A 19,973-nucleotide genomic window follows, 5' to 3' on the forward strand; every position below is an offset into this window, starting at 1 on the left:
AATTTATTACAACCATATTTTTCCCCTCTTTTTCTGCTATTACACCATGATCCCTGGAAAAAGCCTTGGGTGGGAAGCGGATTATGTTTCATGTTATGATTGACAGAAAATAATTGAGAAAGATTTCCTGTCTCAATTTCTCTTCCTCCCTGCCTCTGCCTGCCTCCTTCTCATACCCAAGTGCATGTGCACACCCGCACACTCACATGCCCTCTCACACATCTTTGTCTTTGTGTTAGAAAGCTCTAAGCAATTCAAAATTGCTCAGAAATTCGATCTCAGAAATCAAGTCCTCCAGTGACCCTAACATGGAGACAGAGTCCTTCTTCAAAATCAGAGACCTCTGCATAGACTCTGTGAGTCCCTTGACTGAGCAGGCACACCATTCTAGAGGTCCAGTCTAAGATAAAACCCCCCATGCCCATGTGGGGCTTGCCAGCTCAAATCAACAAGACCCTACCTCCTCACCGTTCTTTTATAAGATGCTGCTCTACACCTAAAGTACCTACTTTCAAGGTTCACAGACCTTAGTTTTAACCTTCCCTGAAACATTTTTAATTTTTTTTTTTTTTTTTTTTTTTGAGACGGAGTCTCGCTCTGTCACCCAGGCTGGAGTGCAGTGGCACAAGCTTGGCTCACTGAAAGCTCCACCTCCCGGATTTTAAAGTTTAATTATCTCTCTGCCAGCCTGTATGCATCGTTCCAATGCCTAAAATGAAACAGCACAAATACTACCCATAAATTCTGCTGAGATCTGTTCTGTCTATCTGCCCAAGCCAAGCAATTCTCAGTCTTCTGAGGCATGTGGTATAGACCATTGCTTCTCAAACCAGAATATACAGAGAAGTCATTCAAGGCTCATTTTAAAATACAGATTGTGCTTCTGTAGGTCTGGGGTGAGGCCTGAGATTCTGCATTTCTACTAAGCTCTCAGGTGATGATCATGCTGCTTGTCCTCAAGTGACGTACTTGATGTATGGAGGTGCTATTCTAGTTGCTCACACTAGATTAGTTAAACCTCACAAACTTCTTTAGATGAGTTAACATTCAGCAAATATTCAACACACATTTAATGAGATACTCTGTGATAGTCCTGTGATAGTCATTAATCATAGAACATTGATCAAAAGTCCTGCTCAAGTGACATTAGCTAGTATGAAAACTGTTACAATGGCGAATACGGCATGGTGCTAACCTTCATTAGCGTTCATGCTCTTACAGTATCAGGGATGAAGATACGAGATTCAGAGATGCTAATTACTCCACTCGATGTCACAGAGTTAGTGAAGGCAAAATGAGAACCAGAACCAAGATCTCTGAGCCTGAGGGCTTTGTCTAGACAAGAATATGTAGAATATTTGGAAATAAGAGTAGGCCTTACTTTGTAAGGGAAAGGTTGCAGCAGAAAGGTTTACTGGCCCAGAAATCAGAGTTTCTGAATTGCTCTCCATTGAGATAATTTGCAATCACCTTGGGTAAGTCCCTTCACCTCTTTAGGCATCAGCGTTTTCATACGAAAAATAAAGGAATTGTACAAAATGACTTTTGAGATTCGTTCCTGCTCGGATAAGTCATGATTCATGTCACAGGTTGTAACAGCTCTCAGGGCAATGGAGTCCTAGGGTGGAGAAGCTTGTGTCTATTTTGGGCAGCATCTCTTTATCCTTGGTGGACTTGGGGGTTCTTGCACCAAGAAGCACAGTACCTAGTTTGCCTGATTCTCTGGATTTCCCCTTACAGGTGGCATTGTCTTGAACCCATCTTTCTATGGCATGCCTGGGCACACCCACACCATGATCCATGAGATCGGTCACAGCCTGGGCCTCTATCACGTCTTCCGAGGCATCTCAGAAATCCAGTCCTGCAGTGACCCCTGCATGGAGACAGAGCCCTCCTTCGAGACTGGAGACCTCTGCAATGATACCAACCCAGCCCCTAAACACAAGTCCTGCGGTGACCCAGGGCCAGGAAATGACACCTGTGGCTTTCATAGCTTCTTCAACACTCCTTACAACAACTTCATGAGCTATGCAGGTAGGGCCCTACACTCTGTAGGGTGAACAGGACTGGATGTCAGATGTGGGATCCAATCCTGGCTCAGGGGAGCCTTGAACAAGCTACTTACCTTTTCTAAGGATGGAAGGCCTAGCTCTGCCACTCATCCACCTAATGTCTTTCAGTCATTCTCTTTCCGGGTTTCACTTTTCTCAAGAAAATGGAATTGTTGGACTTGCATCTCCATGATCCTTCCTAAATGTGCAGCACATTTTTCTAAGCTGGTGGTTGTTGAACCTTTTTTATTTAACCCATGTGTCCCTTAGATAAGCGTAAAACTCTCACATTCTCTGTTATTATGTTTTGCAAGAACAGTAAGAGTGCTTTGGATTTTGCAAAGAGAAAATTATGACATGAGATTGAATATGATTTTTTTTTCCTAAGTGCATATGTCTTATCATAATACTTTTGCGTACCACTAGTAACAGTGTTAGGAGCATTAGGGGATGCCCTGCACTTCCCTTTAGCACGAGATACATCAAGGCCTTGGAGCCCTTTTAGCACCTTTGGCAAATTAGAGCAAGGCACCCCATCCTCAGGGCTGTCATAGCCCTTACCACTGCACCTTCAGCTAAGAGTTTTTATGTTAGTCACAATGCACACAATTGCACATGGCAGGCCAGCATCAAATTCTGTTATCATACTCAACTTGGTGTCTCTTTCCCCACTAGAACAAGCAAATTCTATCAAGACAAAGATTGCATCTAATACATCACTCTATTCTCAGAAGTCAGCACAGGGGCCAGTGCTTAATAAATGTTTGTTAGGAAAGGAAGAAGTAAAGAAAGAAAGGGAGGAGAGAGGGAGGGTTGGAGGGAAGGAAGGAGGAAAATGAATAAATTCTCTTATAACAGGTATATAAAATTTATTCTTATCAAAAGCAATATTTCTACTCATGTAACAAAATATTGTCCAGAAAGGCCTTTAATATGCTCTCTCTCATTTAATTCTCACGACAAATATGTAGAGTCAGAACTATCCCCACTCTACAGACGACAGCATTGAAGCTTACTGAAGTCATTTGCACCAAGTCACATATCTGACTCCAAGTATTTTTCTCTTTTACTCTTGTATTTCTTCTAAAGAGAGCTAGCTGATGGTTGAGTGGGGAAATTGAGCAACCTGGGTGGCTTTTACACTCTATTCCACAGAGATGCTTCAGGGCAACTGCTCTGGTGGCTATATGATTAGGGCTTTAGGCTCTCATTCCTGCTGGAGCCAGGGAAAACACACCCCCTTTCTGACTATTTTACATTTCTGTTGAGGTTTTGCCTCATTGCATTTGAAGAGAGGAATTTGCTGCTGGAACCCAAAGGGTTCTGTGATCCCCAGTGGTTCTTTCTGCTTGTCCATTTGGGCTGATGACCCCTAGGGGCCTCTCCAGTATAAGGTTCATGCAGTCCAAATCTGAATTGAAGTGTCAATAACCCACCTCTGGTACCATAAAGAGCCTTAGATTTGAGTGCTCAAAAAAGACCAGGGTGCTGGGTATTTCCTGAAAAGCAGATTCCCACTGGGCTCCCATTCCCAGCCAAGCTGACACCCCACATCCGGTGCCCCATCCCCTCATACAACACTGCTTACGTTCCATCTCTGTAGCACCTTTTCTTGGCCAGCTCAACGCACATGGAAAATAAACAATAACGTAAGTTTGGAAGTTTGCCGGCCTCTTAGGGGCTAGGAGCTGCCACTAGCTACCAGACCCCCATAAACGAAGTCTTTTTTTGTTCCCCTTTGTACAGATCTAAAGGGTGATTGATTTACTGTTTTTTTTTTTTTTTTTTAAAGGAACCCCTCAGCTCAGTGACCCATTAACAGCAGAACTAATTCACTGAGCTACGATAACAAACTTACACCCACAAAAGCATATTCAAGGCGACCAAGAGCTTTGAAATGTTTGTTTTCCTTAGGATTTCTGATAGATGAGGTGACAAAAGCAGCTGGATGAAATTCAAAATGCAGAACAGGACTGGGTTCTCAGGGCTATGGAGAGCCATGCATGGGAGCTCTCTCCATCAAGACAATTGGGTGAAGACATTGCTGGGTCAACTTCTTCTCGTTGCTTTATCTTCCTGGGTGCTTCTTCCTCAGGCCTGATCACTAGTAGGGTAAAGGTTTGTGGTGCAGCACTCATAGTTTGTATCTGTGCTGGCCAGTATGGTAGCCACTACCTCTACTACCTGTGTGGTAACTGAACAATTGAAATACAACTAGTGTGACTAATAACCTGAATTATCAATCTTATTTTAACTAATTTAAATCAGAATAGCCACACGTGGCTGGTGGCTACCATATTGGTTAGCTCAGGCCTGCAGCAATTCTTGAGTATGTGTGATATGCCAGACACTGTATGAAACTTTTCATAGGCTTGTCTCATTGAATCCCCAAAGTAGCCCAAGGTGGTGCACAAGTTTTACAGATGCAGAAAATGTGGATCAGGTAGCTTAAGTATCTTGCCCAGCATCACAAAGATAAAACAAGGCAAAGGTGAAACCTAAACTCAAGTGTTTCTTACTGCAGAGCCTGTGTTACTAACTAGTAAGTATCTGCCTCATTTTCTGGTTCTGGGGAAGGTTGAGAGGGCCCCAAATGCTCAGATCAAGCAGGCACCAGGCAGGTGATTGGAGGAAGCCTAATTCAGTAGGCAGGCTGGACAGAGGTCCAGAGGAGTACAGTTATGTTGAACTCTTGGGTAACTGTTGGAAAACTCAGCAGATAAAAGAGCAGCAGACCCAGTTCCACTTTCTGGAGATAATAGGCTACAAGAGTTCCTGGAGGAGGACACTCTAGTCCTCAAAACTGCAGGAAGCCAGGCTTTCTCTAGCCTACAGGAGCAAGTGTCCTGTCCCCATCTTTCTGTGTGTCATGGCTTCTTAATATGCATACATAGATTGACCCAGCAATTCCACTTCTAAGGAATATATCCAAAGCAAATAAGTCAATTGGTATGCTTAAAGATTTAACCATAAGAATGTTCTTAATGATATTTGTTTCCTAAATATTTATTAGGCATTCACTATATGCCAGGTGTAGAAAATAAAATGTGTGAATAATTAGAAACTGCTTACAAGCCCAAAGATAATGGATTGCTGAAGTGAACTGCAAGGTATTCATGTGATAGGACATTATAGGGCCACTAAAGATGACAGAGAAGACGGTTGAAGGACATGAACAGAAGTGGAGTAACATAGTGGTTCAGAACATGAAATTTGGAGTGAGGAGACCAAAGTCGAATGTTCCGTGCCCAGCTTTGATCTTCGGCAGTTTACTTCTCCTCTCTGAGCCTCAGTTATTTCATTAATACCATTGATGATAAGGATGCTTGCCTTGCCTGATTGTAGGTGTAATGGTACAAGTGAAGCACTTAGAACTGTTGTTGTTTTAAATGCCCATTAATAATAGACTGGATAAAGAAAATGTGGTACATATATACCATGGAATACTACGCAGCCATAAAAAAGAATGAGATTATGTCTTTTTCAGGGACATGGATGGAGCTGGAAGCCATTGTCCTTAGCAAACTAACACAACAATAGAAAACCAAACACCACATGTTCTCTCTTATAAGTGGGGGCTAAATGATGAGAACACATGGACACAGAGGGGAACAACACACAGTGGAGTCCACTGAAGTGTGGAGAGTGGGAGGAGGGAGAGGATCAGGAAAAATTGCTAACGGGTACTGGCCTTAATACTTGGATGATGAAGTAATCTATAAAACAAACTCCCATGATACAAGTTTACCTATGTAAGAAATCTGCACATGTACTCCTGCACTTAAAATGAAAGTTAAAAAACAAACAAAAAAGAACTGTCCTTGCTATCATAATTAGTGCTCAATAAATGATGATTGGTAGGATTATTCATTGACTATTTAATGTGAAAAGGGTCAGAAAGCCATATATATATATATATATATATATATATATAGTGTAAGACCTGTACATATGTATGTGATAAGAATTACAGAAATTTACTGTAGATATTTACATCCATATACAAATACATATATATACATACATATACACACATAGACATCAACTTTATTATCTATAGGTAATGAGTTCAGGGTAATGTTTATTTTTAGTAACATTTTTGACATATTCCAGATACTCTACAGTGAAGTTTTTATTATAAATTTATTATCTACATTTACTATGACTATTATTACTATCATTTTTTTAAAAACATCAAAAAGACAGGGAGTTTTACACAAGGCAACTTAGTTATCCATTCACTAGACATTAGTTAGCTTGTTAAATGCTCTCATCAGCTTTATGAGACAGGTAACATCTTATTCCTCATTTTATGGTGGGTGAAAATGTGGCTAACGGGGGGTCAGCATTGTGCCCAAAGTCCTAAGTGGAGTGAAGGCATGGTGTTCATGCCCTGAACCTCCATGCAGTGTGGCCTTTTGGCCACAGATGGACATTGGTTCTTGTGAGCAAGGTTCAGTTAGCAAATCCAGGGTACTGTATCAACAGTATGGGGACTGGCATAGGCTTCCCAGTGCTGAAGTCCCAAAGTTCTTTCTGCTTTGGGACAAGATACAGACAGAAGAACAAGATGAGCTGGCCACTCCTGGAGACCAGAGGAAGTGGCCACAGATATCGAGAGGGGAGGCACTGGGGGGAAGGAAGCCAAGTGGGGCTGACTCTAGACATTAGCTAATTGAGACAGATCTTTTGTGGTAAATGAAAACCCTTTGGTACCTCTCCCAAGATTTGGATAGCTGCTAAGTCTCCAAGTAATGTACCTTGGAATAGATTTTGACTTCAGCTTTTTTTTTTTTTTTTTTTTTTGAGGTGGAGTCTTACTCGGTCGCCCAGGCTGGAGTGCAGTGGCGTGATCTCAGCTCACTGCAACCTCCGCCTCCCAGGTTGAAGCGATTTGCCTGCCTCAGCCTCCTGAGTAGCTGGGATTACAGGCGTGCACCACCATGCCCAGCTAATGTTTGTATTTTTAGTGGAGACAGGGTTTCACCATGTTGGTCAGGCTGGTCTCGAACTCCTGACCTCATGATCTGCCCACCTTGGCCTCCCAAAGTTCAAGGATTACAGGAGAGAGCCACTGCACCCAGCCTCAAGTTCAGCTTTAGAGTTCAAATACATTCCTGTCTCCCTACTGTGTTCCATCACCTATCCATTTTTTCAAACTTATTTTTATCAACAAATGTGCAAATGGTTCCTTTTTAAGTTATAAAAGAAAAAATACACTTTTTTGTTGGGGAGGAAGCAAGTAAAGTAGATGTTTATACAGGAAAAAACCTACTGTTTTTCAGCACCATTCATCTTGATAAATGCTTTTTGTGCCCTTGCTCATTGAATTCTCACAGCTTCATGGTTTGGAGTTTATTTAAATGCCCCCAATTTATGCACGAGGGAACTGAGTCTTAAAGTTGTCTCATTTTTTGGTCATGCCTGATTAGTATTCTGTTCTATGTCTGTGCCTTAAAGTACACAGCCATTTCCCTATGAATGAACAGATGTGCTATTTCTAATATTTTTGCTATTATAAATTATGCTTCAAGAAACATCTTTATATGTCTATTTTACCCATGTTTATCCAAGAGTATCTATCTTTTGAATCCATAAATTCCTTATTGTTAGATCAAAGAGAATGCGTATTTTATATCCTGAATTTTTTTCCTGCTTCCAGTTTTCTAACACTCACACATACATGAGCACACACAAGCATACACACACACCACACACACACACTATTTCCAATTCCCATTTACTAACATTTATCATGGGGCAGGCATTGCTTTTAGTGCCCCACATCTCTGCACCTTTGCTGTGTTTTGAGATGAGCAATCGTGTTATCATCACTGTCTTCACTTCACAGATGGGGTAACTTAGGCACTGGGGGCAGAAAATCACTTGTCCATTTGACTCCAGATTCTGTGTGCACTAATCTAGTCGCATGGCCATACTTCTTCCCTTAGCCATCATGCCCTTCTCCTGCATGTAACCTATTCAGTGGCTTTTCCAAAGTTTTCAAGATGAAGTACAAAGTTTATGGCAACAAAGAAAAAAGTGTCCAATTATCTGGCACTTTTCGGACTGAGGACTTTTTCCTTGCAATATGGAGCCATAGAATGTTTGGTATTCAGGAATTACATGGTGGGATCTGGGTTTGAGAGAGATTTACTCGGTTATTCACTATACTGTGTTTGTTAAGAGACATTGGGCTCCTCTGCTTCTCCAAATGTGTTAAAGACTTCTCTACGGTGCTGGAAAGGAGATTGGCAAAAATTGCTAAGGGGATTTAAGGCAGCTTCTGTGTAGAACCTCCCTCACACCTCTGCCCCTTCCCTAAGCAGGATTCTCAAAGCCATGTCTAACTGTCCAGCACCTGCCCAAATGTATTTAATGTTTGTTTGATAAGAAGAAACCAGTATATGCTGCAGGGTTCCCAGTAGCAAGTTTATTTTAAGATTGGAAGAGCCCTGTACTCCTCTGTCTGGGGCCCAGCTGCAGGCTCCCTGACCAGGTGGACACCTCTGGGAAGTGGTGTTTTTGGAAATTAAGCCAAAACAGTGCATTGCCCTGCCCCTAGGGCAGTTAAATACAACTGTTGGAGGGAGAAATGCAAGCATTCTCCCTCAGGACCAGGTCTTAGGTCACACCCTGGAAAAGAGAGATTAGGATCAAAGGTCGTTAGATCTAAAGACACCTGAGAGATTGTGTTCCAAGCTCCCTTAGCCTCAGACTCAACTCCCATTTATCAACCACCTGCAGGGTTTTATAGCCATACAATGTCTCATTTATGCTTGAAAAGAAGTTCTCATATTGATCAGAAGCACAGCCTTGAAGTCAGGACTGCCTGGGTTCAAATCCCAGATGTATCCCTAGCTTTGTGATTTTGAAATAGTTGTTTACCCTCTGTCAGCTTTAATATCCTCTTCTGTACGATAAGGAAAATAGTAGTGCGCACTCCAAAACTCCAGAGAAGGGAAGGGGTTTACCGTGTCTAAAGTACAGTGCACCAATGGCAGCATGGAGTGGGAGAGGTTACTACTCATATTTTCAGCATGCACACTACCCTGGCTTGTTTCCAGGTCTGCCTGACTCCCTGGCCTGTGCTCTCTGCCTAGGGCACCATGCCTCTGTAGTCATGCAGCTCTTTCTCCTGCAATCCCTCTCCTTTCTTTTCCAATCTTAGCCATGCAATCTGATCAACCTCAACTATCTCCTTCTTTAGAAGCCTTCCTGGTCACCTGCCTGTCCCTGCCCCCACCCATGCCGTTTTCCTCCCTTTATCAGTGGCTGACATCACAGACTTTAGTAGCCTTGTAACAACCTTGACTCATACATTGGACTGGTCTTGACTCCATAACTAGACTACGTCATCATGGGCAGGAACTTTTAAAGTTTCATCTTTCCATGCCCTTGGGCACAGAGAAGAAATGTAGTAGACACTCAGAAGGTTTGTTTGAAGGGCAATATCAGCACAGTGGTTAATAGTGAAACTAATGAATGAGTGGATGAAAGAATGTGAAGGAATGAGTTGGAACCAGTGAGTGCATCAATGAACGAGTGGATAAACAAGTGAATGAATGAATGAATGAGAGATACTGAGTAGGGGGTGAGGGAGGGAGGGAGTAATGGAATTGTTGACTTAGTGCCCAGTGGATTTGCGGGCCGTGGGAAATAGGGGAAATAGCTCATCTTGCCTGTGTCCTTTGCCGTGACCTCTGGGCTGCTCTCTTCCCAGTCTCAGCCATACTTTTTCAGTTCCATCCACCCTTCCCTCCCTCCTGTTTCCTCTCACCTGTCTCCAGAAGTGATGACTACACTAATTTGTTCACAGGCCATTAACTCTTGAGAGCTGGAAGAGGCCAGCCCTGAGTTGGCAAGGAACGACTTGGGTGCTGGCTCTTGGGCCGCCAGGAGCCGTCATAACTCTCTCATATGCCTGCCTGCCTTGCGGCTTGGTGCTTATCTCTCCCTCTGCCTGCTTGCAGATGACGACTGTACGGACTCCTTCACGCCCAATCAAGTCGCCAGAATGCACTGTTACCTGGACCTGGTCTACCAGGGCTGGCAGCCCTCCAGGAAACCAGTGCCTGTTGCCCTCGCCCCCCAAGTTGTGGGCCACACAACGGACTCTGTGACACTGGAGTGGTTCCCACCTATAGATGGCCATTTCTTTGAAAGGTGAGTGTGCCCTGTGTAGTGTTGATCCCTCTCTCTCCTGCCAAGAAGAAGGAAACTTGGAAGGGAAGCAGACTTGGAGAGGGATTTTACTGCATTTCTTATTCTTGTTCAAAAGGTATCTCCACCACCTAGAGTGTTGTAAATTTGGGATCAGGGAATAAATAAATGATTGTTAATAGAAACCAATAAATAACAATAAATATTTTTAAGTGAATGGGCACTTAGATTCACTTTGTTTTTAGAAACTTGGAAACCTCTTTTGCTACAGACCTCCTCTGGGATGGAGGTACTAGTCTTGTCTCCATGAGCTCAGGAGTTGTGATTGCCTGGGCAAAAACATTTATATTATATTATATATTATATTTATTATGTCATATTATATATGCTTATATATGGATATATATATTTATGTGTGTGTCACATGTGTGTATATAAGTACATATTTACATATAAGAATACATATACAAGGCCGGGCACGGTGGCTCACTCCTGTAATTCCAGCACTTTGGGAGGCCAAGGCGGGCAGATCACGAGGTCAGGAGTTCGAGACCAGCCTGACCAACACGGTGAAATCCCGTCTCTACTAAAGCACAAAAATTAGCCAGGTGTGGTGGCGCGTGCCTGTAATCCCAGCTACTTGGAAGGCTGAGGCAGGAGAATGCTTGAACCCGGAAGGCGGAGGTTGCGGTGAGCCGAGATGGCACCACCGCATCCCAGCCTGGGCAACAGAGCAAGACTTTGTCTCAAAAAAAAAAAAAAAATGCATATACATATATGACATATAAACACAATTTTTGCGCCACATGTTTTTTTTTTTTTTATTTTGTAGAACTAAAGGTAGCATTTTTATAAGACCAGGGAATGATAAACTGAGGCACAAGGTATCTCTATTCTGCTGCCCTGACTGTTCATTAATTAACCACATGGCCTTGAGCAAGTCACTTTCTGTCTCTGAGCCTGATTCTCCCTTCCCTGAAAACTGGGTCTAATGATACTACAGTGGCTTGAAAGTGGAGACCTGAATCAAATGGTCTCCTGTAATCTTTCCCCATATAAACTCCTTGAGGAGCTCAAGCTCTAGGGACCAGATTTAAAAGGGTCATGAAAATAGACCAAGGTATTTGCATCTATTTTGGAATTTTGCCATAATTCAGGGAAGATTAGTGTATTACCTCTACTCTCAGTCCTTCTTTGGGATGCTTCATCTAGTAATGGTGATATATTAATGATGGTAAAAATAATAACCATGCTAATAATTAATCGATATTACTTTATTGTAGTTGCTGGGATCTATCAAGTGCTTACTATGTGATGGATTCTATACTAAATACTTTACATGCAGAATCTCCTTTAATCTTTCTGGTAACCTTGTACAAAACAAATCATCTTCCTCATTTGCTAGATAAAAAGAGAACTGGAGCTGAAAGAGGCTGAAAGGTGACCAGAGGGTCATAGAAAGTGGCAGGGACTGGGCTTCAGCTCCTGTTTTGTATTGTGTTATCTCAGACTCGTATGTGCTTTCATTAAGGTGTTTCAAAACTAGAATTGGAGAAAAGGCATTACACTGCCCCCCGCAAGGAAAAAAAAAAAAGCCACAAAAAGAAGCAAGAAATTCTCATTTACAAGTATATTTGTCTGCATTTGTGTGTGTGTCAAAGGCATATTAGGCAAAGGACCTAAATAGACACTTCAAGACACACAAATGGCTGACAGCTATGTGGAAGAAATGCTCAACCTCACTAATCATCAGGAAAAAGCAAATTAAAACCTCAAGAAGGTGTCACCACACCCCTGTTAGAATGGCTATTACCAAAAAGAGGAAAGATAAGAAGTGTTAGCCAGGGTGTGGAGAAAAGGGAACACCTGTGCACTGGCGGTGGGAATGTAGGTTAATATAGCCATCACGGAAAATAGTATGGGGGTTCCTCAGAACATTCAAAATAGAACTGCCATATAATCCAGCAATCCCAATTCTGTGTATATATTTAAAGAAATTGAAATTAGTATGCCAAAGAGATTGCTACACTCCCATGTTCACTGTACATTGTTCACAATAGCTAAAATATAGAAGCAACCTAGGAGTCCATCATCAGATGAACAGGTAAAGAAAATGTGGTACACAGATGGTCTCCAATTTATGATAATTTGACTTCCACTTTTTTGTCTTCACAATGGCAAAAAAGTAATATGTATTCAGCATTGCTTTGAGTATTAAGATGGTATAAACCTATTGTAAGTTGAAAATATCGTAAGTCAAAAGTGCATTTTCAACTTACCGTATTTTCAACTTAAGATAGGTTTATTGGGTGAGTCCTAACCCCATTGTAAGTCAAGGAGCATCTGTATAGACACAATGGAATACTATTCAGCCTTAAAAGCGGGAAAATTCTGTCATTTTCGACAAAATAATGAACCTGGAAGACATTATGCTAAGTGAAATAAGCCAGGCACAGAAAGACAAATAACTGCATGATCTCACATATATGTGGAATCTAAAAAAATTGAATTCATAGAGGTAGAAAGTAGAATGATGACCACCAGAGGCAGGTGGGGTGAGTAGGGAGAGGGAGGATGTTGATCAAAGGGCATAAAGTTTCAGGTAGATGGGAGGAATAAGCTTTAGTGATCTGTTGCACAGAATGGTGACTCTAATAAATGATAATGCATTGTATATTTCAAACTTGTGAAAAGAATATATTTCAAATGTTTTTGCCAAAAAAAAGTGTGAGAGATGATGGATTTGTTAATTCGCCCAATTGAATCACTCCATATTGTAAACATATATCAAAACATCTCACTGTACTCCATAAATATATACACAATCATTATATGTCAATTAAAAATAAAATTGAAAAAATTTTTGAAACCTATTTGATCACAGTACCACATAAAATGTGGGCACTAATTTTTCACATTACCATCAGTACCTGAGTCTAGAACCTTCTTTGGCAGCTGGCGAATGTGATCATCAGGGAAGGAAATGTACTTCCTACGCTCTGTAGAAATTCCCCTTGCCCTGCCCCAGCCATCCTCACTGGGAGCACAGAGCTGGGTTTGGGAAACCTTGTGTGACACTTCAGAGGTTTCCAGCAGCCCATAGATTTATTTACTTTTTCTGTGGTGATGAGAAGTATCAGACTTTTGGTCAAGCCTTGGCCTCCATTCCACTTAAAAATGGAAGTTTCGTAAATGAAGCTTCCTGTGTATGTATTTAATTTATATTTCATAAAGCAGTTATTGTTCATTAAATAAATACCACCTGATTGTTGGAAACCTGTTGGAGGGTTAATTGTTGTGTAATGAGATATGTCTCTATTACACAGCGTCCTCAGCTTCAATCAATATGTTTTTAATAACCTATAGTCAGTTGGTTCTTGAGGCTCATATAATAGCCATTCTGTTCAGTTTGAGATTTCATAACATAGTTATCATACGTTAAATTAAAAGTGACATTTCCAAAACATATCTAATTAGGTTTAGCAGCTACGTTGACCATAGTCTATGGCTAAAAGAAGTCAGTCCACAAGTTCAATAAATTGTTGTAAAGAAATGGAACTGTCTTTAATGTATATCGCTCTCCCACACAGATGGAATTTATACTCATGAAAACTGGCTTAGTAGAAAGTGTACAAGATTTAATGTCAGGTCATCCATTTCCCATCCTCAGCTTTATCATTCCCAGTCAATGGGACCTTGAGCAAAGCCATCTCACCTCTGTTCTTCTGGGTCTTCTTCCATCAGAATGTGCTAATCATGCTCATGTCACCTAGCTTTTGTGTAGAATTCAGCAAGATAACTATGAAATGCCAAGCACACACACTCCATGTTCAAGAAATATCAGCTCCCATTTTGTGCAACATTTTCCAGAGCTGTTTAGCTACTTGAAAATTCCCTTTCCCTGCAAAGCCTCTGGTGTTTTCCACTACATCCATCAATGCCAACCTCTAGCCCCTGGCCATCCTCATGTCCTCCTGCTGTTCTCACATCTGTGGTCTAAGAGAATACAAGGGTTTCCCTTAAAAAAACATATTCAGATCCTCCCACAGCCTGTGTCCTCACACATGGGCAACTGAATAAATAATTCAAGGCCACCCCTGGTTTTCCTAACTCCTTTATTTTTATCTGTCTTGCAAACACGTGTTGACTGGGTTGTTTCAGTTATCTGACAATTGGCCCTGGTATATTGGAAATAGTACTGGACAGAAAACCAAGAAACCTGGGTCTGAAGTCTTTGTGACCTTATCCATTCCCTCTGCCTTTGGCCTCAGTTTTCTTATCTGTAAGCCAAAGATGTTCTAGGCTTTCTCAACCAAGGTTCCTCTTCTAAATTTTAAGACATGGAAAATGATTTGAGTAACTATTTCCTCATTTCTCCCAAAGATGGTATATAATAAGTACTATTTTAGTTTCAGAGGAGACAAGTTAATTCATTATATACAATGGATGCCTTGGAGAAACATTGTCCAACAGGATTTGCTGCAATAATGGAAATATTCTATATCAGCACTAAGATTATAGCCATTAGCCAACTGGGGCTTGAAATGTGACTGGTGTGACTGAAGAATCAAATTTCAAATTTTATTTATTTTTAATTAAATTAAGTTTAAATAGCCACATATGGCTAATAGCTGCCATATTGGACAGCACATACTTAGAGCTTTAAGCTTTGATTTTCATGAAACCCAAGTAAGAAAGATGAGCTCTCGCAGCTTTGGTATCCTGCATGTCTATGATTTCATTGTCTATGTTTGTGTATGTTTATGTGTAGATATAGGTATCCATGAAGACAAAATGAATGTGAAAGGTAGGAAACACATACAATTCCTAGATGTGTAGGACAGGACATCATACATTTGCTTCAGCTGGATGATGATTTGTTCAGTCATCCAAGTATTTTGGGGATCCTGGGATGTATCAAGAATTCACTGAAACTCAGGTGGCTTTATGTGTATCACCCACAATAAAACATCTAAAGGATATAGAAAGAAAGAATGAATGACCATCAAGGTCAGCATGGTTCCCGAATTCATCCCAGAACATTTGTAACCCCAGTGTCAGTCTAAAGCCAGTCATGTAACTCAGAGCCTCTATGCGGGGATTGTGGTCATCCTAAGGGAACTCTGCCTTCATTAGCAGTGCTAAGGAAGTCTCTCTCTCCACTCCTACTTTTCTGCATTTGAGTATATTTGTATAATTGTTATTATTGCTACTCCAAGAGTAACTCATGTATTTAAAATATGTAGAAAATTTAGAAAACCAGAAAGAGTAATAATAGGGGGTGGGATCAATCATCCTATATTCCATTGCCCAGAAATTTCTGCTGATAATATTTTGTTTCATAAGGTTATTTGAACATTGAGATATTGCTATAGATTTAGCTTTGGATATGACTTTTTCATGTAATATTATAGCTTACACACTTTCCATGAAGTTGCATAATCTTTATAAATATTTCTGCAATAACTGCTTGCCATTCCATTAAGCATATTAACCATGGGCTATTTAATGATTCTCTTATCGCTGAATATTAATATTAGTGTGCTTGCAAAATTTCCACCTACATATGGTTTCATATTTACGATGATAAGGCTGAGAATGCAAAACCTACAACTTGAAGGTCTGCACTAGGTTAACCATGAGTATTAGCACATGCCTAAGTGACTGGTATCCATCCATCCAGCCATCCATCCATTCAACTGCTTATACTGACCAACATTATAAAATAAGTTGCGTGCTGTGCCGTGTGAAATAAAAAGATAGTTATTAGATATTGACTTTGTCCTCAAGGACCTTAAAATCTATTGGGAGAAACTCTCCTGCATGTCAAAAAAATGTCTTCACAGAGGAAATTATGTCCAAGGTGAACTTGGAGGAGAAACATTAGCCAAGTGAAAAAAGTCTGCAGAGGGGATGTGGGTAACACGACACAGCATGATAGGTAGACAGAGCTTATCGTGGAGAGGAACAAAGCTAGAGTGAAGCGGAGGATAGTATGAAGGAGCATTGAATACCACGTTATAGGGCATTAGGGGATAAAATCACTGAAAGAGGTAAGCAGGGGCATGACTTATTTATCTTGAGGTTTGGGGATGATCTCCTGTCGGCTGTGTGGAGGAGGAACGGGGAGAAACAGCACACTGTGATGCTCACAAGCACACGGTTCCTGACTGTGTGAGCCCAGAGGCATAGTGAATGTCCCTGCGAGGGGAAAGCCATAAGGCTTCAGACCTGGCTTCTCCATTGCATCCTTTCAGGTAGCCAAAGCACAGAAGTTTTTCCAGGAATGATGAAAGAGTTATCAATGTCATCAGGACCATTGCGCTTTGAGAAATAATGGGTTGTGCTGGGACATTTCTCGACATCTTCCCAAGATTTTGTTTCCAGTCCCTCTGCAGAGGTCACTCACATTTGCAGTTTTCGGTTCACAATAAGACAGGAGAAGAGGGCTCATTCCTCTCCCTTCTCCACAACTGCCTCATAAACAGATGCCAAATCTGGAAAATGAGTAGGATCCCAGAGACTCTATAGCCAAAGGAAGATTGAATCCAGATACACAAGACACAAGTTGGTAGGGGAAGCCATCATAATATTCCACTTCTGGGACTGGTCCCATTGAGGGATTGGCTAGCCCCTTGGAAAGCCGCTAAAATGAATTAGATGGCATGGTAGAGAAACTGCTTTTGACTGTAAAATCGAGGAGTGACTCATCCATCCACAGAATGTCAAGGCTGGACGGTTCTTTAGGCATCTTTTAATCCAGCCCTCTTATTTTCAGATGAAAGAACCATGCCATCTTCATATTTAATGCCTAAAACACAAGATAATATCTGGCACATAGTAGGTACCTGATAAATATTGTAAAAGGAGTAAACTTTGAGAACAAAATGAAGCAAAAGATTTTCTCATAACTACATTGCAAATCCTCAGTGGAGCTTCACATGCCTGATAAAATTAAAATTATTGCAGGTGGTGAGTCTTCAGACTGTTGACTTTGTGCTGCTAAAAATCAGAGAAATGTATACATCATCAGAACAGAAGCCGCTTAGGCTCAAACGAGGTTCTTGCTGGGCAATGGGGAGGCATTTCACTTACAGTTATTTCCAGAAGCCTTGGCATATGTAGGCAGGAAAGGGGGAAACACAGATTTGCTGTGTCCTCTGCCCCATTGACTCTGGCCTAGTCCCATCAGTTGCTCATTCAACTGTTCCTAAGTCGGTGCATTTTCCCTCTTTCCTTGGCCTCCTAGAGAATTGGGATCAGCATGTGATCTTTGCCTGGAAGGGAGAATCCTGGTGCAGTATGCTTCCAACGCCTCATCCCCAATGCCCTGCGGCCCATCAGGACACTGGAGCCCTCGTGAAGCAGAAGGTAAGCCAGGCTTCTGGAAGCTCATCGACAGGTGGAGTGTGCAAAGAACAGCTCTTTCAATGTATACAGAGTTTTATGATTTTTATGGGTCTTTCTCATGTATCATTTGATTAACATCATCCTGCAAGGTTAGTAGTCAAGCACTCATCCATTTGACAAATACTTTTTGAGCACCTGCACTATCCTAACATGTTATTCTCATATTACAAATGAGGAAACAAAGACACTAAGATATTAAAGAAGTGCCCAAGGCCACACACCTGATACAAACACAGTGTCTTGAGGGTATTTATACATCCTTCAGACCCCAACTGCTTGTAGTTACAAACAAAGTCACTTTAGAGTCAATACATATATTTTGGGGCTTCAAGGCATCAGTGGTCTTTGATTCTTCTGTTATTTCTTAGACTACACAGAGCACTTTCACATGCGTTGCAACTATTCCTTTTAATTTCTTCTATATACCCTCTTTTTGGGATCTATTTACCTGTAAGACACGTAAAGGAAGTGCCTTATGATTCCCACTATTATGGGTTCCACCCACTATCAGACTCTTCCCTGCTCAGGGGTGTCTCTCAGGCTTACCAAGGAACCAATGATCTCTGTGCTTTCTTACATCATCATTGAAATTAAGAGAAGAATACCTTTTGCCAAATGCTTGTTGTCACACTTTTTCACTTGGCCTCAGAACCAGGCTGGCAGAGGCTCCATACTTTCCTCTTAGTCTTTCATCTCCCCCTCCCTGGTACTCAGGGATGTACACATAGACCCTGCCCCCACCCAGTCCTTCTTGCTCCTCTGCAGGTTAGCTCATGCCAGCAGTCACTGGGTGAGGACACTATTACACCAGTGCATCAGAGGGAGCGGAATCAGTCTTCTCACTGAACACCAGTGAGAACTCCTCCGCTATCCTCTATATTTTTAGAAAGAAGGTTGAAAAGAAAAAGCCAGAGATAGAATAAAGCAAGGGGGAAGGATCAGAGAGGAAAGTGAAGTTGAAAAACGACAGCACTGCACTTTATTTTTTAAAGTAGCTTAAAATAAAAATGAGAGTCAAACTTGGGAAGTCTAAACAAATCCATCTGGAATGTAAAGCAAGAGGGATGTCTGGGAAAAGCCCTCAGTTCAGCCTCACAGAATCACAGGCTGTCAGACCTGAGAGGGATGCCTGGGGTCATCCGGCCCGGGCTCCCCCCAAGTGCAGGAATCCCCTCTATGTGCGTCCTCACTGAGATTCCCTGGCGCCTGTTCAAGCTCCAGTTTTTTAGAAAGTTCTTGAAATCTACAATTGTAATTTTTCCACCCAAACTAAACCCACTTTGGGTTGTCACAGAGAATGTGACAACATTTTGCATGCTTGTATCTAGTAAGCCTGTCTCACTAGTGACCAACACAGGCACTATATGCTGGGCACTGTCTTGAGCACATGGGCAAGGCAGTGCTGAGTGTCTGCTAGGGAAGTCAGATAAGTAAATGGCCAATTGCCATTCAGTGTGAACAGGCTTATGGTAGTAGATGTACCAAGTGGTGCTGGGGGCCCGTAAGAAGGGGACCTCATGCAGAACTGGAGACTCAGTCTTCCCATGAAATATCACAACACTGTGAACAAGGTGCATCTGAGAATGTGAAAAAGTTTCATATGTTCACAGAGTGGCTGTATTCTAAATCTAGTTCAGAGACTTATGGGGTTCCTGGAGACATTTATAGGGTATCCTCAAAGTCAAAAGTATTTTCATAAAATTACATAAGACATCATTTGCTTTTTCCACTCTCATTCTCTCCAAAGAGTCCAGTGAAGCTATCTGATAGACACATGACATATGATGTCATTTGTCCTCTGATAGCTAATGGAACACACTCTTATGTATTCTTGAATTTTTTAAATTTCTTAGCTTTAGTTTATAATACGGAAGCTACTAATAGATATAACCTGCATAAGCAAAAGTTCAGTAAGGCTATAAGAGTTTAAGTAGGTTCAGAACATGTAAAACAAGGTAGAGGTGGCAGAGGTAAGACAGATGAGATGGATAATGGCCAGGTGAGGACGGGTTTGGATTCACACCAAGGGCAGTGAGAAAACCATGTGCCTTATGAGGGCATGATATATGGTAAGACCTGCGTGTCATAAAGATTGCTCAGACTGCTGTGTGAAGAAGAGATCAAGAGGATTTGGTTGCTAGAGGAAGGGAAGCAGCAAGGTGACTGTTGCCAAAATCCAGCTGAGGAATGATGGTGGGCTGGTGAGGTCGGTGGCTGTGAGAATGGAGAGAAGTTTATGGGGTTGAGAGGTACTTGGAAGGTAGAATTAGCAAGATTCTCCCCTGAGATGTCTCTGGCTAAAATTATCTTGCTTTGTTCTACCACTTGTTTGAATAAAATTATTTCCAG

At 41.5% G+C, this 19,973-nt stretch overlaps 1 protein-coding gene across 1 annotated transcript in view; it reads left to right on the top strand.

Moving 5' to 3' along the window:
• PAPPA (pappalysin 1) overlaps positions 1–19,973 on the top strand; it is a 246,402-nt gene that overhangs the window by 55,784 nt on the left and 170,645 nt on the right. The window contains 3 exon segments of the mRNA XM_032164971.2: positions 1,741–2,034; positions 10,025–10,217; positions 17,464–17,585. Of these exon segments, the coding sequence (XP_032020862.1) occupies positions 1,741–2,034; positions 10,025–10,217; positions 17,464–17,585 (609 nt within the window).

This window comes from Hylobates moloch, unplaced genomic scaffold (assembly GCF_009828535.3).
Source record: "Hylobates moloch isolate HMO894 unplaced genomic scaffold, HMol_V3 SCAFFOLD_10, whole genome shotgun sequence".
NCBI classification, from domain to species: Eukaryota; Metazoa; Chordata; class Mammalia; order Primates; family Hylobatidae; genus Hylobates; species Hylobates moloch.